At 52.2% G+C, this 22329-nt stretch overlaps 1 protein-coding gene across 3 annotated transcripts; it reads right to left on the bottom strand.

Annotated features, from left to right (window-relative positions):
- Nucleotides 1–1467: 1467 nt before the first annotated feature.
- CTSB (cathepsin B) lies at nt 1468–21783 on the bottom strand. 3 transcript variants are annotated; one of them, XM_057722479.1, is made up of 10 exons: nt 21651–21783; nt 9894–10044; nt 8824–8909; nt 7791–7905; nt 6175–6293; nt 5254–5339; nt 4848–4991; nt 4310–4426; nt 3015–3143; nt 1468–2587 (listed from the first exon to the last, which is right to left on the bottom strand). In XM_057722479.1, the coding sequence occupies exons 2-10, from the start codon at nt 10017–10019 to the stop codon at nt 2502–2504; spliced, it is 1008 nt and encodes a 335-aa protein (XP_057578462.1). In that variant the 5' UTR covers nt 10020–10044; nt 21651–21783; the 3' UTR covers nt 1468–2501. The 3 variants fall into 3 exon arrangements, with proteins under 3 accessions (XP_057578462.1, XP_057578461.1, XP_057578463.1); XM_057722478.1 differs by lacking the exon at nt 21651–21783 and adding an exon at nt 21103–21178; XM_057722480.1 differs by lacking the exons at nt 6175–6293; nt 8824–8909; nt 9894–10044; nt 21651–21783 and having other exon boundaries at nt 7791–7864.
- Between the last annotated feature and the right edge of the window lie 546 nt (nt 21784–22329).

The following is a 22329-nucleotide window of genomic DNA, read 5'->3' as shown; positions in this document are numbered from 1 at the left end:
CATCTGAACCCAGGGCTTTAAATCCAGAAACTCAGAGAGCCTGACCCCGTTTGGGGAACTTTCTGGAGCCCTAGCTAAGACCTGCACACACAGGCACACCCTGCCCTGGGAAACTCCTGCCTGGAAGCCCCACACTTCTAGCTACTGAGCCCCTTCTCTGGGGCAGGACATGTAGGGGGAGGAAGTGGGGTGGCTAGACATTTGTTAATTAGCAGGTGTTCTAGGTTATTTTTAGTTTTGGAAACAGAGCTATATGACTTAAACGTCAGTGAACTGCCTTCTGAAGGTTCCAGATTGCTAGGACCATGCTTTCTCAGTGAATCTGGGGAGGTGCTCCTAAACCTGCATTTTTAACAAGTTCCCTGGAGTCTTGGTTGAACTACATTTGCTCACACTTCTAAATCTGAACAAAAATATGTCCTCCACGTAAAGAACGAAAGGGTACTGTCACTTCCAACTGTCGTCTTGTTTGCGGGCACCCAAGAAAAACATAACACCTACTGAATTGGGCTGAGGTTGACAGGGTGGTATCAGTGGGGTAGTTTGTTTACTGAAGTAGTGACGTCAATCCCAATCATAAACATGGCTTTTTGTTCTCTAACAAAGACTCCTTAGGCCAAACGTGAAAATGCCCCAAGGTCCATTTTGGTTCACTTAGTGCATCTCTGCTGACTTCTGTGGTGAGGATGGAGGTGCAGGTGGGTACATGGTGTGGATGAGAGGGTAGGAAATGGAATTATTCAACTCAGTTTGGGAGTGGGTAGAAAATGTTAGAACTCCACTGGGGTTATGACTGTATCCTAGTTGAAATTGTACAAATCATGCAATGATGAATTAATAGCTTTAATCTTTGTTAAACATTCCATAAGTACCACCAGTTTTCCCTACAGTGTTCACCAGGTGAACTTATTTGAGCTTATTTGATGTAGTTCTGATCATAATTTCTGAGGCACATCAGATGTCAAACCTCTCATGCTTCTGGGAAGAGCTGATCCAGCTCCCAGTCGTGGAAAGGGAAATGACTTGGGGTATTGACAGGCCAGTGTTTAGCGGGGAGGGTGTGCCAATTCTCACAGTCCCCTGTTCCCTTGAGAACTGGTGTTCTTCCGTTATGTATGATTAATTAGGATGATGGAAAGGAATACGTAATTCTTAACCAGCAATGTAAATCCAAGAGACGGGAGCTCATAAAACTGCACACGGGCTCTGCCTCCACCCGGGGAAGCTGGGCTTCCAGCAGAACTAGTTGGGACAACAGTATACCACGCCTGCAGGAATCCTCAGGTCACTGCTGGTGTGTGGTTGGTAAAAAAAACAAGTAAAAGAGGTAAGAGTTCTCACCTCTTTAAGCAGGGACAGAGCTCTTCGAGGCTTGGGGCAATGTGGGGTGGTGGGTGTATAGAAAAGGGTTGATGAGAATGACAGGGAAGTATAAGGCGCCATGGTTTGAAAGTATGGCTGCAGCAGTGACGTTAAAATTAGGTGTTTATTTTGTTCCACTCAACTCAGGCAAGAGATTCCTGGTTAGAGGTTCAAGGGCACCAAATCCATGGGAACATGATTCCTTTTGAGGGATGAGGAAGGACAGCAGCTAAAAGTCTACAGACAGTGACAGACAATCTTCGAGATGCCACCAGAACAGACTTCACAGTGAAGGAGAGGGATTTTATTGGCAGTCATTCCTTTCCTTGTTATAATAACAGGGTGAAGCAGTGATTTTCAACAGTAGAAGCTGGCTTCTCCCCCAAACTAGTTTCGCTGTGGTAACAGAGGGCTGCAGGTCAGTCACATAAAATCCAGTTTGAAGGAGACAATCTGTACAGCTAGTACAGACCTTCCAGCTATGAGACTCTCATTCACATCATCAGCCGAGGTACATGAAAAAGAAAACCTAAGAATCACGCCAAGGACAAGACCAGAGAGGGTGAGCCATGCTGCGAAGCTCGACAGGTGCAGGGGCCCTGGGAGAGCGTGGCTTTCTCCCGAGGGCTGCCCCCATGCCCCCCCCTCTCTCTTCTCAGCCTATTCCAGAAAGCTGCTTGTGGGAAGCTGTCTGCTTGTGTGGGAATCCATCTAGCTAGAAGCTCTGCTCTCCACTCCTTTGGGAAACCTACCAACCCTGCAGGTCTGTCTGGCTCCCCGGTGATGCAGAGGCGGGGGCGTGCAGGTGGCAGGAGCGGGGACAGCAGGCACAGCCCTGCTGGTCTCTGGGGAAGACTCGCCCTACTCTGGCAGTGGCTTACGCGCCTAAGTGTTTGCGATGCGACAGCTGTCCATCCCCTGGGTAGGCCTTGGCTACATCTCCTTGGAAGACAGTGCTGATGGCACCCACGAGGCTTGGCCCAATCCAGTCCTTCAGGCCCTGTCTGAAAACCCTTGTATCTCATCATAGCTCAAAGAATAAAAGACATTCCTACCCCCCACCTGATCCCCAGTCCAAATGGCTATATTTAGAGAAAAATGGCCCCAGGGCCAGTGGACAGGCCCACAGGAGGTTAGATCTAGTACTGATGAGTGCATGGGATTCCAGCCACGATTTCAGATTCGATTCCACAATGATCCCGTCCTCTGAGGATTTTAAAGAAGCCTGGAAAGCAGAAGTAAGATGCCTTTAGAGTATGCTTAGCTTTTGACCTTTGCTGACAAAGCTAGACCCACCCTTGAAAGACGGGGACAGACGTCACAAACCAGCCCCAAAGGCGTCGGCAACCATCACACAGGTGCTCGGCCAGCTTGTCTGCCCCACAGCCCAGCCCGCATCGGGCCTCTGGACGCCACGTCACCTGCCCCTGCATCTGGTGCCGGGGGAGCGGGACAGAGCGCGTGTGGTTTGAGGCCATGGCCCTGTCCATACACCGTCTCGGGATCAGAGGCTGCCCTTGTGGCAACGGGAAACCCCAGCTCCCTGACACCTGTGCAGCTGGTGGAGAAGGACAAGATGCCCACTGTGCGCTGACCCCACTGTGCGCTGGTGCAGGGCCCCCCCACTCTTAGCAGGAAGGGGCTGTGCTCACCACTGTCACCCCAGTCAGTGTTCCAGGAGTTGCCAACCAGCCAGTAGGGGGTGTCGTTCTCCACTCCCCAGCCCAGGATGCGGATGGCGTGGCCCCCCACCAACTCTCCTGTGACGTGCTGGTACACCCCTGGGAAAGGAGAAAGTGGTCAGACCGAGGCCAGGCGGCTGCCCCATCTCCCACAGCACCCCTCCAGCTCAGCCGGCCACCCCCAGGCAGGACAGACGGGGCCGGAGAAAAGGACGGGCCCTGGTATTCGATGAGAAGGCTCCAGGGGTTCCCACAACATGTGGGGATTAAATATTTTTGAAAGCCCAATGCACTCAAATATGTTAATATTAAGATGGAGTCCAATAAAATGTGCTTGTTGGTTGCCTTTAAAGTTATAGATTCTAATAAGTTAAAATACCAACAGTTAACTGTTTTACATGCTGGGGCTCCATGTAATGATCTGTCGAAAGGATTCTGCGGCTCAGAGTTTTAAACTGCAGCTCTGGGGCACACCCAGCAGAGGTGCCACGGCAGGGGCTGGGCTGGCAGCTGCCCGTGCTGAAGGCGCAGAAAGATACTGGCTGCGGTGCTCCGAGGCCCGCCAGGTTACCCTCTCACTAGTGAATCACCTCATCCAACTGCAAATGTGTCACTTACAATGCTGGTGGAGGCTGTGTTAAGAACTGCCAGCTTTACAATTTTTTTCTTGCCAGGCACCTTAGTTTTTCTGTTTTTTTTAAATACGACTGGAGAGCTTTGGAGCTTTTGATCTAGCAGACGATAAAATGAGACAGAAGCCCTCAGCACAGACTGTTCTCTGGAATGGGGGATTTCTAAGACAGGACCATCCTCCCCCCACCCCCGTTTGAATCTCCACAGCAAGGTGCTCCCTATTTCTTCACGATGCTAAGACTTTGCCAAGACAAAGATGAGGAAGGAGGTCACTCAGTCCAGACATGGGAAACCTATAGTTACAACGTGAACGTGACGAGGAAGCAATGGAAGCAGACAGAGATGGGGGCTGGTGGCTCCCAGAGGAGCGAAGAGGCTCCCCGAGGAGATACTTGAGCTGGCCTTTCCGAGAGGAGTAGGAATCGGCCATACAGGAAACCTTGGAGATGCCAGCAGGAGCCAGAGGACAGGGCAGGCGGGAAGCTGCTGGGAGCTCTGCCAACAGCCAAGGGGTGGCCAGGGGTGTGCGGCACCGCCTCCTCCCGCAGGTCTGCCTCCCACCCAGGAAGTCCTGACGGCAGGGAACCCAGACCTCCCTACACCATCAGCTGCCACCAGGGGTCGATACACACCAGACTTGTACATCAGGAAGTCCAAATACACGGAGAAGGCCCCCTCGACTGGGCCGTTTTTGTAGATCTCCGCCATGATCTCCTTCTCGCCGCTGGAGATGCTGTATGAACTGCATCCTGCGAAGGAACCAGCCAAGTGGCGGCTTGCCCAGCACGCGCGCACGCGTGTGCGTGTCTGTGTCTCTGTGTGTCACTGTGTGTGTGTGTGTGTGTCACTGTGTGTGTGTGTGTCTGTGTGTATGCGCTTGTGTGCAGTGAGCCTGAGGCCCTGGAAGTGGGGCAGGTGGCACCCAGAAGGATCCTAGGCCAGATTACTCCCCTGTAAAATAAGGGGTTTGGTCCCTTCCTTCCCAGGCTGAGGGTCTAAGACACCACTGATGCAGATTTCAGGGTGGAGATGGGCAGAGAACGCACGGCGCTGCTCCCTCCCACGAGAGAGGCATTGATGGTGTTGATTCTCCATCCTGTGTCCCTGACCTAAGACTCCAGCACCCTGGCTTCCCCCAGGCACGGGGGCCGGGTCACCCACCCCACTTACCAAAGTGCTTGTCTTCTTTGTAGGACGGGGTATAGCCGGGCTCACAGACCTTGCTGCACTTGGGGGTGTCACCCTCCCCCGTGCACGGGGGCCGGGAGCCGTTCACGTGGTGCTCGCAGGGAGGGATGGAGTAGGGTCTGCAACCTGAGGGGCCAAGGAGAAGGGTGGGTGTTGGCGGAAAGCCCTTCAGAGACCCTTCAAGGCCTGCGAGAAGAACTGGGGTGACAGCTCATGGGAACAGAAGTTACCCTGGAGTCTGCAGCACTGACACTGTCCTTCCTCCTGTAGCTAACTCTGCTGTAGACAGGGCTGCCATGTCTTTCCACCTTAACTTTCACTTTATAGGGGGAAACAAGACTTTTATTCCTGCATATAAAACCCATCAGGGCTAAGAGCAGACACTCACCGACATGTGAGTTATAGAGGCCCCCAGACACCAGGCCTTGTTTGGTCCAGAAGTTCCAGGCTCCAGAGGGGAAGCCACCATTACAGCTGAGAAAAGAGCCACTTGTTAAACTCATGGTGAGAGTCGTTCTGGCTGCTCCCAGACCACCGCCCGGTACACCCACCACTGCCTTCAGCAACTGGCCCAACGGCTCTCCCAGATCCCCCCAAAAACCCCAATACATCTTCCCGTGACAGTCAGTTCTTGCAGGGAATCACCCAGGCTGCCCACCAAGATCCCCAAGACCACAGAAGTACTTTCACAATCAAGTCCACACGAGGCTGTGTCTTCTGTCTAGACAGGGATTCTCAAAAGACAGTATGTTAGAATCCGCTGGAGCACTAATAAATAACACTGATGCCAGGGATTCTGATTTCATTGCTGTGGGGTGAGACGTGGGCACTTCTTTTTTTTTTTTTAAACTCCCAGGTACTTCTATCTGCAGCTGCACCTGAGAACCACTGTTGCAGAACCAAGGCCGGAGCTGGCAGAAGGCAGGGATTTGGTTACTAATGTAGCTCATTTGGGAACCCATCACCCTTAATTACAGAGAAGGCGACAGGCCCCAGGCCGTTACATTTCCTTGAGCCGGAAAGGGGAACAAACATGACAAAACCCAGAAACTAAAGCACCTCTCCTGGGGACATCTGTTTTGCCCGGACCCACCACATACACCCAGCTCTGCGGGGGGCCAGCCTGGTTTCAGGTGCCTCCTGGAAAGCAACAGCCTCCTGGGGCCTCCTCCCAGACGCCCCAGGTCCCCACTGCGTCTCAGCAGGGACGTCGTCCTGCCTGCGGGAGTAGTACCCCCACCCCCAGGGAGCTCTCCAGCCAGCGTCCACCTGCGGGTCTGCTGGGCGGCTCCCAGGGGCTCCAGCTCACCCGTCCCCACACTCGTCCCCGCAGCAGGTCAGCATATCCTCGGCGGACACCTCCACGTTGACACGCCCGTTGCTGCGGATGCAGATCCGGTCAGAAATGGCTTCCACGGCCCCGAACGCCTGTAAGAACAAGCCGCACACAGGTGAGCCCCACTCCGCATTGTGGGCCTTCCAGCCTCCACCCGGGGGGACCTGCAGCAGGTACCTCAGGCCTTCCTGGTGGCTGGTCTCTCTCCATGGCAGCTGAGGGGACCGGCGCTCAGGCTGAGCTTTAAAGCAAGAGACCAGTCCACCCCAAGCCTCTACCTAGGCATGCAGTTCATTTCTGAAACATGCGGTTTTTGGTTTTTTACATAAAAATATAGCTTGCAAGAAAGACAGATACCGTGATTCCACTTACATATGAGGTACCCAGACTAGTTAAAAACATAAGAGACAAAAAAAAAAAAAAAAAAAAAACGGCAGGAGTGGAGGGTATGGCTGTTAGCACAACTGATGCCATCTTGGGCCCTTACAGTTTCTCTGGTCCTTTTACTGACCCTACCCAGGACTGTACAGTGCAGTAAATCACTTCTCTGTCATCAAAGGCTTTGCACTTAATAGATTTTAATAATCATCAGCCATGCAGCCTCTATGTTCTGTCAGTCCCCAAGCAATGATCAAAACCTTCGCTGACATATTCCTGGAACCCGTGAGAGAGACTAGTTACCCATTCACGAATCTTGACTTTCCCTTTCCAAGCACCTAACTACCCCCCATGCCCTAGGTTAGCTATGAAACTGTCGCAGCGGCTCCTCAGCGGTGCGGAACGTGGCTGAAATGCTTCCAGGTTGTCGTTCCCCACTCACACACCCCCATCCCGATCCCACCCTGGGAGGTACCCTGTAATAAACTGATTCATTGATTTAAAAAAAGAAAAATCACAGAGACAGAAAGTAGAAGAGTGGTTGCCGGTGGCCACATGACACAGTTCTGGCCAATGATCTGCAGATACAAGTGTCAAGAAGAGGAGGGGATTTTTCTCCAATAAAAATATAACGCCCCCCCCCACCCCAAAAAAAAGAGTGGTTACTGGGAGTTGGGGCGAGGGGAGCAGGAGTTAGTGTTTTATGGGGACAGAGTCTCGGTTTTGCAAGATGAAGAGCTCTGCGGACGGAGGTGGTGACAGCTGCACAGCAATGTGAATGGACCCAGCGCCACTGGATAGTACACTTAATGATTAAGATGGTTAAATTCATGTCACGTGACTTTTACCCAAACACAGTTAAGACAGCTAACTGATACAGATGGGATGCTTCTTCATGAAGCAGAGTAAGGGTCAAAGCTAATGGTATTTGCTGGTGGCCCAGGACAGCGTGTCAAACAGAAACAAAAACTGCTTCACAACCCATACGTGGGAAATGCCTTGTACAGGACATTCTGCACATCCATTCTTCTACCTGGTCCTGCAATAATTCATGACTGCAGGGATCTTTCCTGTTTTTATACTGGTGGAGACTGAGACTTGGGAAGTTTATGTGACTTGCCTAGCCACAGCTGGTCTAACCTCAACTCCCCTGGTCGCTCCCACCCCAACCCGTCCCCTCACCCCAGCCCTCCAGGCCAGCGGGGCCTCACCCAGCAGGAGCCACAGGATCCCTGGTCTCTGATCTCTTTGATGGTCGGGCAGTTTGGCCACTGTTCCCGGGCATCGAAGCGTTCAGGCAGACTCATGCCCTCAGCAAATGCAGCTCTGGAAAAAGGAAGGTCTCTGTCAGAAGCTGTCAGTTGCAACCTGCTTGCCCCACCAATCCCAGCAAAGGCCAGCTGACTGTAGCCTGGGCCATCAGCTAGAAGTGGAGAGGCACAAGGATGTGTGCAAGGATGTCCCCTTGGAATTTTATTGAAAAAAAAAAAAATTTTTTTTTTTTTTGGCCACGCCATTTTGCTTGCAGGATCTTAGTTCCCCGACCAGGGATCGAACCCGGGCCCCCTGCAGTGAAAGGGCGGAGTCCTAACCACTGGACCTCCAGGGAACTCCCCTTGGAATTTTATAAAACAAAACCAGGTTCTACTGCTCCACATAACTTACCAATCTGTATGCTTCTTCCTACACTTATTTTACAGATATTTTTGAAGAGTTTTCGCCATGGAGTCCAGATAATCATATCTCTTGCTTCCCCCACCCCGAATCAAACACCTGCCCAGGTTCATCATTTTTTAAGTATCTTCACAACTGTGTAATGGTCCCCACCACTTAACTATCCAATCCTCACTGTTGCCAGAGTTTTCTAACACTTCGTTCGAGAGTAATATCTACATGAAAATGCAAACTGCAGACTTTTCCAGAAAAATAAAACATTAATGGCAGATCATATGGCTTTTCTTAGATTTTCCTTAAGTTATTCAAGATTGGGACCATTCAGATCTTGGAGACCCCGACCTAGGGCCTTTCCCACTGCGGCTGGGACCTGGAGAAGCACTGTAGGAAACTCTGGCATTGGGGGTGGGGCCCTGTACCTCGGGCAGAGTCCCTGCAGCTCGGAGGGGAGTGAGGCCTACGGATGCCAGGGCCTCTCTTGCCTCCCCCTTCCCTCTGGACCAAGCAACCCCGCTCACACAGCAACAGTGCTGGTGCAGACGTGCATCCTCCCAAGGAGCAGGCGCTCACCTCTGGGGCAGCTTGGGCCCGCCCAGGACGGTGCCACACAGCTTCTTCACGTAGCTCAGGTCCACATTGTAGAAGTTGTGTCCAGCCTGGAAGAGAGCCCCACCCACAGCAGTCACCCACCAACATGGTGGAGGGGTGGTGCTTCCGGAGATGGGGTGGAGGGTGCACACTGCCCATGCAGGGTGACAAGGCCAGGGGTCTCCTGCCTCCAACTCTGCAGAGCAAGGGGGCTGGGGCACTGCTATAGAACGAATGTCTGTGTCCCCTCAAAATTCATGTTGAAACCTAATCCCGAAGTGATAGTGTTAAGAAGCAGGGCCTTTGGAGTTGCTTAGGTCATGAGGGTGGAGACCTCATGAATGGGATTAGTGCCCTTTTATAAGGAGACCCCAGACAGCTAGCTTGCCCCTCAGGCCAAGTGAGGACACAACAAGAAGCTGGAAGAGGAGCCCCACCCCGGAATCTGACCATGCCAGCACCCTGATCTTGGACCTCCAGCCTCCAGAACTGCAAGCAATAAATCTCTGTTTACAAGCACTGATCTATGCTCTTTTGTTAGAGCAGCCTGAATGGATTAAGCCAGACATCTGCAGAGCAGGCCGGGAGCAGCCCAGAGCGACCGCATGGGCAGTGGGCAGCTCTTAGACCAGTGGGTATCTCCTCTGAGGTGTACCATTTGCTGACATCATGAGAGACCCTCCACAGCCCTGAATATAGCTTATTTCTCATCTCTCGGTTCCTGCAGCCTCGGGCCTCAGGGCTGGGCAGAATCATGGACTTAGTGATATTGATGGGCTGTGACACCTACCACGGTAGGGTTACAGCATCTATCCAGGTGTGAACTCTTCCAGAGCTGGTTTACCCGCATGCACCTCCACATACACACACACACACACACACACACACACACACAGACAACACACACACACAGAAGGGGTAGGGCAGTGCACGTGGGCCTGAGCAGCCAGGATTTTGAATCAGATCAACTGCCCAGGACACACTGTCCCATGGGCTATAGCTGCAGCCCCTCCCCTGGGAGTCACAGTGCACAGAAGGGGCCCCCGGCCCACCTTCCACGTAGTGTTTTGCTTGTTAACAAAGTTGACCAGCTCATCCGACAGAGGTGGGAAATGCAGATCGCTCCGGGCACTGGTCAGCACCACCAGGCAGCTGAGGGTGGCCAAAAGCTGCCACATTTTGGAAACTGGATCCTAGACTCACCTGGAGAGGAAAGGGCACAAAACATCAGGATGCTTCTTCCCTCAGTTCAGGTGCTCGACACACACGAGGTGCCCCTCAGGTAGCTGCTCTGGGGCCACAAACAACCTAGTGGTCCAAGGGCCCTAGTTCCATCCTGGCTCTGCCATCTGCCCCTTTGGGTTCCTCAGCTTCCTCTCCTGGAGCTGGGGTGTTGGCAGAGAGCCTTCAAGACTCAGTGCCCACAGGCTCTCAGGCCTTGTCTCAAAGCCCCAGCCCGTGCCCACTGCATGCAGGACTGTGCAACAGACTGATGTCTGTGTCCCCTGCCCCCAAATTCAAGTAGAAATCCTACCCCCCAAGGTGATGGTATTAGGATGTGGGACCTTTGGGGAATGATTAGGTCATGAGGGTGGAGCCCTCATGAATGGGATTAGTGCTCTTATTAAAAAACAGACCCTCGCAGAGAATGGACTGGAGGACACGGAGTTGGGGGTGGGGGGAGCAGGGGGCAAAGGGGAAGCTGAGACGAAGTGAGAGAGTAGCATAGACATATACACACTATCAACTGTAAAACAGATAGCTAGTGGGAACCTGCTGTATAACAAAGGGAGATCAACTCCATGATGGGTGATGCCTTAGAGGGCCAGGACAGGGAGAGTGGGAGGGAGTCATGGGAGGGAGGGGATATGGGGATATATGTATAAATACAGCTGATTCACTTTGGTGTACCTCAAAAGCTGGTACAAGAGTGGAAAGCAATTATATTCCAATAAAGAACTTAAACAAAAAGAAAAAAATCCTGATCCCCAAGACCACAAAAACAAAAACAAAAAAAAACACACAGACCCTACAGAGCTCCCTGACCCCTTCTTCCATGTGAGGACACAGGGGACGTCTCACCAGGCAGGGGGTCCTCACCAGACCTGACCTGGGGCTCCCAGCCTCCAGAACTGTGAGCGATATGTTTGGAAGCTACCATCTGTGGCATTCTGTTGTAGCGGACTGAATGGCTAAGACAGACCATGCAGTCCTTCTCCAGGTGGCTGGGAGCACGAGAGAAAGCCAAGGGAGGGGCTGTGCTACGTGCGTGAGGCCCCCACAGACGTGGCCAGGACACTGTGTCACCGGGTCTCCAGGGCTGTCTCAGGACCAGGGCAGGGCTCACAGTCTGAAAGGGTGCTGGTCACTGCATGGTTTGTAGACCAACTATCTCGTGAGCTGTGAGGTCGTGGCCGAGGCGGACCTGCTGTCTGTCAGAACCCACCCAGGGCCCAGGCGACAAGCAAATCCAATAAGTCCACCCCAAACAAATGGACAAACCTGGATCTTCAGGCAAAGCTGGGCCCAGTGCCCTCCCCACTATGATCAACCTGCCTTTCCATGGGTTCCTGGGACAGTTTGGGACTTTTCCCAACTTAGTACTCCCAAGGAGTAAACGGCCTTTCCCTGTGATCATGTCTCAAGCGGAAGACCCATGGGATAAGAAAAACACAAGAGAAGAAAAATCTCATGAGCCACATTTTGGAAACCAAACAAGCAAACACAAGCCCACCCCCAGCCCCGCGTGCACTGTCTCGGGAGCCAGGAAGCAGAGCTGGTTTGGCGGGTGGCACAGGTCTCCCAGGACTGTCTGTGGTTTTTCCAGTCAGCCAAGGGCTCTGCTTCCGGTTTCAGAGACAGGGCTCCCGAGAAGGCAAGCCATCCCATCACCACCACGGCCTTAGATCTTGGACTGGCTGCAGGTCAGGAGATCAGCAATTTCCAGTTCAGCGTCTGAATCACACTCTTAGGCAAGAGGCTCTGATAAGAGCAAGAAATGTGATCTGGGTGCCACAGCACTGCGGGGCCTGGTGAGATGTCCACTCAGTGAGTGAGCGCGTGTGCGCGCATGCGTGCTGGGGACCTCCTGTTCCTGACCTCAGGGGCTGACACAGTGGGGTCCCTGTGTCACCTCCTCAGGTCACAGGTGGTTGTGAGCAGTACATGAAGATGACGTAGGTGACAGCACTGAACACGCTGCCTCCCACGCAGTGAATTATATTTAAGGGAAAATCTAAACTTACGTGTTGCTTAAGCAACAATTCACTTGGAAGAATCCATGCGTGAGGAGAGCCAGACAGTTCTGGAAAAGAGCAGTGATGGAGGCCTAAACCTCTGGGGTGGGAAACGGATGATAAGCCCTGGGTGACGCCAGCCCAGGAAGAGTTCCACCAACAAAACAGACCATGGGGAAGCACATCCTCTGTGTGGCAGAGGCGAGGAAGGAAGCAGCACATCCTGGTGGATGGCGCCTGCACAACTGGCTGCGCATTTTGAAGGGGGAAAAAAAAAAAGACTGAATGTTTACCCTCAAGTACTTACAATACAAAAAGTGCTACATGGGACAAAGATCTTGAATAAAAACACAGAAGTTGTATGAAGAAAATAAGCGCACTTTAAAAAATGTAATAATGGAGTGAGGAATGCCTAAGACTGATGTAAAACAGAATCTTAAAGGGGAAAATGAATACAGGAAAATAAGTCTCTTCTAGAAAAAATGAACTACAAAGTGACAAATGGACAAAAAAACAGTCCTTACAAATACTTAAGGCTTTGTTTCCCTAATGCGCAAAAGACTCAAAAATCAGACTAGAAAAAGCATAATAGAAAAATGGCCAAAGGACATACAGAGTAAATGTACAGAAAAAGAACTACAGAAGGCCAATGATATTTAAAGATGCTCAGCAAACAGGGATGTATCTTCCATCAGACTGGCAGAGGCTGCAGGGTTTGAGAGTTTTCAGCTGGGGTCAGAGGTGGGGAAACAGATGCAGACACTGATGAATACCCCGCCGCAGGTACAACCCAGCCTCCATCAACTCTCCAATCTGCACGCCCGTTGACTCAGCAGTTTGACATTTAGAAATTTATCCCACAAGCCTCAAAACACAAAGATACTGTACATGGGTGTTTACTAAACATTCTTGGTGTTCGCAAAAGACCGGACAGAAAGCGTCTAATAACAGTAACTGTTAAGTTGTGGTAAATGGTTAAGTAAGAGAATACAAAAGCAGCCATTAAGAAATGAACTAGTTGAAATGAATCACGTTGTACTGATAAAAAAAAAAAAACAGACCAAAATATACAAGTGAAAGAAAGCAGAGCCGCAGGTGAGTCATTGCAAGTGTGAACCCATCGAGCCACGTATACGTTTATTCCTGTCACTACGTGCAAAACGTCGAGAAAAACATACAAAAGTCACAAGAAACTTCTTGTTTTCATTATATAGCCTTTTTTTAAAAAACGAGCATGTTATATTCAAAGTTTTGTTTTTTAATTTTGTTTTTTAGGAAGAATAATAGCTGGTGCTACCAAAGACCCAGAGCCACCCAACTGAAAGAACACTTGTCCTGATAAGCCCCCAAGTGCATTCCCAATTGGAGGGCTCCTCCCCAGTGACTTCCTGCTCAAAATACTTCACCTTCCCATTTTCAGTGACTCATGGGGTGACTGCTGCTCACATGACCCCGTGTCAGGGAGCCTCCAAACTGTTAGGAAATGTCTCGCTGGGTCCACATGCCGCAGGAGGGGCGATGGAGCTCTCTGGGGCCTTTTTTAAAAAGCCTTCTGGGCAGAGGAGCAAAGCAGAGGGTTCCTTTCTATTGACACCCTGACTTATACTTGGCATCTTAACACCATCCCAAGATGGAAGCTGCGCTCCCTGCATGTGGGCATCCAGACCCACCAGGCAGGTTGAGACCTGGCCGATGGGCCCAGCAGAAATCGCACCTGGAAGGGTTGCCGCCCTCGGTTCTCACCACTACTTGTCCAGGTGTCAGGAACACGGCAGGGGCCTCAGGAAACCAGAGGCCATCCAGGCAGCACATTCCCTGTGTGTCAAACAGGAGAGTCCCCAGGGTCCCCTGCAGGCTTGGCCGGCTGCTGATGTGGAGAATGGCGCACTTCCACAAAATCCGGGCTGCACTGAAGATCTCTCTAGTTACGGAAATTTCCTGGCAGTCCAGTGATTAGGACTAGGTGCTTTCACTGCCGAGGGCCTGGGTTCAATCCCTGGTCACCCCTAGTCTGGGAATTGGTATCCCACAAGCTGCACGGCGCGGCAAAAAAAAAAAAAAAAAAAAGATTCTCTGGTTTTGCGGAGGCAGGGAACTTGGGCAGCCCCCCGCTGGTTCTCAGCGCCCAGGCTGACAACTGCCCCACGTCCTGCCCCGCTTTCCTGCTCCAGGCTCCTATCAACTGTTCTCCCTGCTCATCCCCAGCCTCCGTGAGAACCAGGCCCTTGAGCCTGGGGGTCGGGGTGCAGTGCGAGCCACCGGCCCAGCCTGTTCACAGGGCCGTCCCTGCAGCGGCAGCCCACCTGCCCGGGCCGAAGCATCAGAGAAGAGCATCAGGGCTGCGGTTCAAGTGGTCAACAGCCACTTGAGCCGGCTGGGAGGACGAGCTCGGGGCTTGGGAAGTCAGGAGACCTGGATTCCACTTCCTTTCTAGGTATGCACCTGCCTTCACTGAGCCTCAGTCTCACCACGTGTAAAATGGGGCTAATGACCACCCGTGTCCCAGGGTGGAAGTCCAAAGTGAAAGAAGGGGGCCTGCCACAGTCAGAAGGCAGCAAAGGTCCCCGCCCTTCTCCTCCTCCCTCTCTCTTCTCCTTTCCCCAGTCGCAGCCCCATGCCAGAGAAGCCCAGTTCACTCAAACTCGCCCACAATACCTCCACCACAAATAGCCCCAATTAAAACTGAGGCTTGAACTCCAACAGACCTCCCATGGGCCTCCCGTTCTGAGAGGCTGGGGGCTGTTGAGATCCCAGAGAATACGGAGTTAAATTTCTCCTCCTAAGGGGACAGATGCCCCAGGGCAGTGGTAACTGCATTCCAGTGGGAGCCCACCTCTTTCTTTCTGTCCACATCCACACGCGTCCTGAAACAGGACAAACTAAGCACAAATGGTTTGAAAGCATAAGCTGTGCTGATACCAGGCCAGTCACATTCCCGCACATGGCCACAGCAAGAAACACAACCAGCTTTCACTTCCCCTCTTTTGGACAAAGATTTCCCTTTTCTCAATGCTGTGGGGTTTTTTTTTCCCTTAAATACAGGAGAGAAAGGACACAAAGTTCTTATTGTGAGGGAAGAGGGCCCCAAACAGGATTAGGACACCTGCAAGTCACCAGATCCCCGGCAGCATGTGGGTGAGGAGTGACAGCTGTGGGCAGATGTGACTTCCGGCCCTCAGTCAGCTGATTTCCTAGGAAGACCTTGGGCTCCACTACACCCTATGGCCCTTTTCCAAGCTAATCTCTGGCTTTAAAAAATGGGCTCTCATTTCTTTCCGCTCCAAACCCTGAGAGCCCTTAACTGTTTACATGAAAGCACATTCTGCTCAAGCTCTGGAGAATGCTGTCCTGTGCAAAGTAGGGCCTGTGTGCAGGTGACCCTGCCAGCCTCCCCTCAGGGCAGAGCTCTCCCCACACCACCCTGAAGCCAGTCCTGGGACTACGGTGCGCCTCGGGGCTCTGGAAGGAGGGGAATGAACACAGGAGTCTTGACAATCCCAGGGACACATAACCAAACCTGACCTTTAAAACAGCTTTCTTAGGTGGTTAAGAGCCCTCTGTAGACTGGATTCTAAATCTGTATTGGATCTAAGGAGACAGGATGCATATACCTGAAATTTCCAAATCAGCCAGCTGCAATCTTCCAGCTAATCCAGAAAAAGATGGACAAATGTCCAGCCACAGTCTTTCATCTGCTCCTGCGCACTTCCTTACCCACTGCTGCCACTCAAATACTGCTTTTCAGAGTTGGCTCAAGAGAGCTGAGTGCCTACATTTTGCCAATAGCCACAAATTAAGGTTCTTATATATCAGCAGAGTGGCTCTAGGTTGGGGGGAGGTGGAAGGGTTGGAGGGTTGTGAAGGTTCAGTGCGACCATGTTAGAACTTGTGTTTCTTTCTCTTCCACAGAGACCACCCTTGCCTCTCGCTGTCACCGTGGACACTTCTCCCTTGAAGCGTGGGCCACTTCATTGCACCCACACAGAACCAGGCAGGCCTTCTTTCCCCCTTGATGTCAGCTGCCCACTTACACCTCAATGTTGGAGCAGCAAAAGCGCCTTGACCTCAAATGTGCTGACTGACCTGAAGGACACCTGGGACCTCTCCTCTTTGAGTCTGAATCACAGCCTTGACGTGGTCTTTCTGTTCTATGTCTTGGTTCCTAATGGAAACGTGTTTAGCTGCTTCTTGGCTTATAATCTTTATTTTTTTCTTTTTATAAATTTACTTATTTATTTTATTGGCTGTGTTCAGTCTTCACTGCTGCACACGGGCTTTCTCTAGTTGCCTTGAGCGGGGGCTACTCTTCATTGTGGTGCATGGGCCTCTCTCTGCGGTGTCCTCTCGTTGCAGAGCACGGGCTCTAGGCGCATGGGCTTCAGTAGCTGCAGTACATGGGCTCAACAGTTGTGGCTCACGGGCTCTAGAGCACAGGCTCAATAGTGGTGGCACTCGGGCTTAGTTGCTCCACGGCACGTGGTATCTTCCTGGGGCAGGGCTTGAACCTGTGCCCCCTGCATTGGCAGGTGGATTCTTACCCACTGCACCACCTAGGAAGTCCCGGCTTATAATCTTTAAATCAAAACCAAAAGCAAACACAAAGGGCTGCCAGTCCTCATCCTCACAGCTTTAAGGAGACAGATGGCTAGGCACTAGTTGGCTATCTGTCCCCTGGAGTCAGGCTCCCCACAAAAGAATGTCCCTAAGCAAGTGCTGTGTGACCCAGAAAAAGTATCCACGTCACTGTAGGCTCCAGGAGCTGCGAGAAGGCCCCTCCTGCCTCACCCACCTAAGCCCTTTAGGACACTCACAGGGACTCCCCCTGCTGCCCATCTGCCAATCATCTGTCTGAAAGAAGTGACTAATTCTCACCAGGCTGAGCAGGGTGGCCTCCTCAAGCTGCTCTCCCACGGCTACAGTGCCCACAAATGGAACATTGCTTAAGATCAGTCACAGTGGCTCATATCCTGCACACAGAAGAAAATTACTACCCTAGGCCTAAAACAATGGACCCCCCGCCCAGGAAGGCCCTCAGCAGTCAAACTATTTTGTTTTTTTGAGAACTAAGACCATTTGGGCAAAGTTCTGGAAAGTTCTGGAAGCTTTTGCTTGCCAGCTTGCTCCCCAACTCTAATGCTGACTTACCGAGATGCTGAAGTGGGCACTTCATCCCCATGTCTCAGCTTCTAAAATGGGCGTGCTGCCTGAATTCTGAAAGACCTTGAGGCTACTTTATAAAAGCTTTCAGAAATCCTTGGAGGTTCAAATGAGATTAGTGTTCTGTGACTCTCCAGCCTGCGGGAACACAGCGGCTCCCTAACTCAATCCCAGGCCAGATGACATTTCCCTGCTGGCTGGGCACTGGCGGGGAGGGGGGCGGGAACATTAGCAAACACAGAAGCAAGCAAGAGAAAGGCCTTGCCTCTCTGCCTTGGCCCCAGGTTTCCTCTCCTGGGGCCCTGGGAAGAGGTACTCCCCTCACAAGGCTGCTGGGAGATGGATGGAAATGCCTTCCCTGCAGCCGGGCTCCATGCAGATAGTCCTACTGCCACCAGGAAACAGTCCCTCACACACCAGCACCAGTGGGGCGAACACACAGCTTGCTGTGCACAGGTCCATTAACTCCTGCCACCCCAGGATAATTCTTTCTATTCTCAAACACATCCCAGTATAGAAGAAAAATCATGATCCTCTACTTTTAGGGACAAGCTCTCAAATGATGGTTTATTCTGCATCTTGGCCACCAAACCAAAGCACCTCCCAAATACCTGCAGGGTTAAGCAGATGGAAAAGGGGGGCCAATGGCTCCCCGCGGATGTGTGACAAGGCCTCAACCCTGGAGCGGCTAAACCCCTTGGCCGGCCCAAGTCTTGCACAAGCCCAGAGGCCATGTGACTTGTTTGTTCCAGTGAGCACATCCGACCTGTCCTGGTCTGCAAGACGGGGGTCACGGAAAAGCCCAGTCCAGCTAGTCTCACACTGCTCTATACTGGGTCAGCTCACTGTCTAGATGGCATCTGTCCCATCCTCCTTCTCACATCCTTGCTGGTAACTCTAGGTTATTTTGATGACCAGACTAAGTGAGTTACTGGCCTGGCAGAGACAGATAACACAAGTCAGGACTGCAGGTACCATCCTTCCCAGTAACCAGCATTCATAAGACAGTAGTGATGGAAAAGGGCCTCCGGTCTTGATTAAGGCTTTTGCTTCCCAGGTGAGGGGAAATGGAGCTTGAGAAAAGACTCAGGGCAATCTCTGGATGGTGTACGTGGGTAGGGACAGAACAGCCAAGAGATCAAATTGTAGAGATTCCTCCACAATTATCTGGGCGACCCTCATCACGTCACAAGTTTGCAGGTGCCTCGGTTTTCTCATTTGTAAAGTGGAAGAGTCACACTGCCCATACCCAAAAACCACAAGCATCCTCAAAGTTAAAAAATCAGAAAATACTATCTTATTGCAGACAAGTCCAGATACCTAGATTAGGATCAAAAGAAACCTTCTTAAATTCTAGCTGTTGACAAACACATTAAAACTCACGAAACATCACCGATCAGCAACAAAAATAGAAAAACCTCATCAATGATATCCTAGGGCAAAGAATTAAATTTGAATTTGCAGTCATGCAAATTAAAACAAGGACACCATTTCAAACATCAGATCGGCAGAAATTAAAGTCCGATAATAATCAGTGTTGGAAAATATGAGGAACAAGAACCCTCGAGGCCACTGGGAATACATGTTGGTAAAACCTCACTGGACAGCACTGACAGTACCTAGAAAATGGAAGGTGTACACACCTTAGGACCCAGCAACTTACTGACTTCTCCTGCTTCTGCCTGAGAGAACCTCTTGCAAGTGTCTGAGACAAGGATACTGCAGTGCTGTGAGAACAGTGAAAAAGCAAAAACTTAACTGCCCCTGAGGAGAAAAGTACGCTGTACATTTAAGATGAATAAACCGGACCTGTATGTATTAACATAAATCAATCTCACAGACATAAGTGGAAAAAGGAAACATGCAGTATAATTAAAGTTATCTCAATTTCAATAACATTATTCACAAATTGATACAAAGTAGTAAAAGAACAAGGAGAAAAAAACCCCCCCAAAACCCCGGCCACACAAGAGAATTATAAACAGAGGCGCAAATAGCAGTTACAATGTCCCTCAAGCAAGAGTAACAGACTTGCAGAGCGAAGAGGCTGGAAGCTGCTGCCTGCAGAGGGGGGCCATGACCAGGAGGGAAGGCACTGATGCTACAATGCTCCCCCCAACCACACACACACAAGCCTGAGATAAGAAGCTGAGGGTGCTGCAGAAAGCAGGTGGGGATGAGGCTTGAACTTTAAAACCAGACTGAAGTCTAAACACTTAATAGTGTTTGATCCCTAGATCCCCCTCCTACCCAAACTAGGGTAGGATGTGAACATACCAGCCATGGAGGGACTCCCGAGCACCCTTGCTTAGGCAACCCTGGAGTGTGTGCTGAGCATGAACCAAGAAAGATGAAGACACGGGACCAGGGGTACAGTGCCAACTGCTTCCCAATACCCAGTGAGTCCAATGTACACCTGGGTGTGCCTCAACTAGATTCATCAACACACTGTTAACCCCAACCACCTCTACATGGGAGGCTGAGCCATATTCAAGCGTCACTGCAATCCTCCTTAACCTACAGAAATTATCATTTCATATAGTTCAATCTCACATATTTCCAATACTTTCCTTATGCCAAACTGCCAAAAACAGGCAGGTCCTCACCCTGAAACATTTCAGTCCTTCTCTCCCAAGGATGTGGATATTCAATACAATCACAACTCATCACATTTAAGAAAACCATCCAACAGACATTCCAAGGCTCACCTGAAAGCACTCTTCCTTCACTTCCCAATCTGACCGCCAATGGCAACACAAGATAGCTAAGCCCTAAAATGTATGCAACTTCTTACTCCAACTCCCAGGGCCAGCAGCTGGGGAAAGAGAGCTAGGCTATAAGAAGGCTCTCGGCTCAAGCTGCTGAATCAGCAGCACACGGACAGGTGCCTCTTGGTGCCAAAGGGCTTCCACCCTCACCGCCTGACCAGTTCAGAAACAGGGCTGTCCTGACCCAGCAGCAGAGGAGGTAACTGGAGCCAGCGCTGTGTCTGGTCTTCACTGCCTCCCCCTGGACCTGTGAAGCCCCCAGATAAGAGATCTGCACCTTTCCATCTGGCTGCACCCCAGCTCTGAGACAAATGCCCCAAAGGCCTGAGTGAATCCGTTTACCAGAGCTCCTTCAACTCTCTGGGGAAAGCCACACAGGGTGGGGGCGGCCCAGCCCCTTCCTCTACAAAGCTCAAGGGTGCTAGGTCACCATTACCAGTGCCAACAGGAAATAATCCTCCAGGAAATTAAGGATGTTATGAAAGAAAAGGAAAGTAGCCTTTACCAAACCAGACACCCTGCTAAGGCTCTTCCTCTTACCATCCTGCATCCACAGATTCAGCTAGATGAATGCACCTCAGCTGTATTCACCTCTACTGGAGGCACCTGAAGGTCAGTTTTTTCAAGGTAACCAGAGGTGCTGGCTCTCCCTTGGAACCCTACCTCCCCTCCACTGGGTATGAGTCTCTCCTGGGTCAGGCAGAGGGATGCGGGGCCTGGGCTACTGTCCTCCCCTCACCAGCCTACTGGCTTCCTTAGTGCCTGGGGAAGGGGTTGACCAAGGCCCACTAAGAAGGCAAATCCAATTCACATCTACCTGGACAGCCTGCTGAGCCCCAAACTCAGCCACCCCACAGTGCTCCCTCTCCCAGGCCTCCAGGGTCATCAGCTGAGGGACAGGCAGCGCCTCCGGGACTCTGCCCTGCCTTCCCCTCGCCCACAGCACGCTGGGCCCAAGCCTGCTCCCAGGCTTAGCAGTCCAGGACACTCCCAGGGAAGGGGATGGCACTCTGGGCCCTACAGTCTCCTGTCCTCCCCTCTGCTTAGTTCCTCCTCCCATCTGTGGATTTAACTCTTCTGTGGGTCCCACCCCACTCCACCTATTTTCCAGTTTCTGTTTTCTGGGGGTCCCTGGAATTGTCTGTGATCGTGTGCAGGAAGACGTCCAGGCAAATCCTTTAGAGAAAAAAAAAAACGCCTAAAACAGATGCAGGTAAATACTATCATCTCAGCAATTTGCTGAGGAAACCGAGGCCCAGAGGCTCACAAGGGGCTGAGGAGCCGGGCTGCAGCCGAAAGTCAGCGGGGTCCGGGCCAAGCTCTTCCTCGCAGGCTCCTCCCTCGGATCTCCCAGCAAGTTCCCCGGCTCCACGGGGCTGACCCCACGGCAACCGCCCCCGGGTCTGGAGACAGCGGACCCTGGGGTCGGGCTGGCCCGGCCTGGGGGGCACGAGCCTCCCGGCCGGTGTGGGAATCGGGGCGGGGCCCGGCTGCCCGCGCGAGGGTTGCTTTTTGCTTTTCTCACAACAACGACATCCGGAAGGGCGCGATGCCGCCCCGGCTCGCCCCGCCGCGACTGCCCAGGAGTCCCCCCTTGCGCCTGCCCGGGATGCCGGTCTCCCCATGCCCCCGACCCGCCCGCACTCACCGCCCGCCGCCGCCGCCAAGGGCCTGGGCCTGCAGCCTGCGACCGTCCAGGCCGATGCCGATGCTGGTGCCGGTGCCTGAGCAGCCGCCGTAGCTTCCCGGGGCCGCCCCCGCGCTAAGTACGGCGCCCGGCCCCGCCCCGCGCCCGGCTGACTCACCACGTGACCGCAGGCCCCCCGCCCCGGCCGGCTCCGCCCCGGCCCTGCGCCCGTCAGGCTCCCGGGCATCTCGCCGGGGAACAGGGGCTCTGAGCCCCGCCAGCCTCTACTGTGCGCGCTGGGACTCGTGCGGAGCGGAAGGGGGCTGGAGGCGGTCCTTGGGGCCTCACCCCGCCTGGAGGAATTCCCCGTGGCCGCCCTGGCCGGGACGCAGCTCATCAGAGCCCCGGATCCCTGCTTGGGGAAGGGGATAGCTGTTTTTATTTCGTTGATCCAGAAACCACTGCCAGAGATGGGGGTATCGAGACAGCAGGCTTCCCAGAAGAGACTTAAGAGGCTGTTAGCGTTAATATTCTGAGAATGTGTCTATCAGATAGTCCAGCTATGTAAGAATAATTAAAAAAAATTACCACTGAGTACGGATTTCAAGAGCTGCATCAGGATTTCTATAGAGAAGGACCTGAGAGGCAGAAATCTTTCTGGAAGAGGGGTGCCAAGAGGGTGGTCCTGAGGAGGACATAC

Source organism: Hippopotamus amphibius, chromosome 2, assembly GCF_030028045.1.
Source record: "Hippopotamus amphibius kiboko isolate mHipAmp2 chromosome 2, mHipAmp2.hap2, whole genome shotgun sequence".
Classification (NCBI taxonomy): Eukaryota; Metazoa; Chordata; class Mammalia; order Artiodactyla; family Hippopotamidae; genus Hippopotamus; species Hippopotamus amphibius.
The sequence above is the reverse complement of the archived record's forward strand: the minus strand, read 5'-3'. Positions and strand labels throughout refer to the sequence as shown.

Excerpts from the sequence above, each read along its gene's own strand:
- CTSB (XM_057722479.1), bottom strand. The coding sequence starts at position 10,019 with ATGTGGCAGCTTTTGGCCACCCTCAGCTGCCTGGTGGTGCTGACCAGT. Across the intron at positions 8,910-9,893 it reads AGCAAAACACTACGTGGAAG|GCTGGACACAACTTCTACAA; the intron begins GTGGGCCGGGGG and ends GCTCTCTTCCAG. Across the intron at positions 4,992-5,253 it reads CCTCTATAACTCACATGTCG|GTTGCAGACCCTACTCCATC; the intron begins GTGAGTGTCTGC and ends TTGGCCCCTCAG.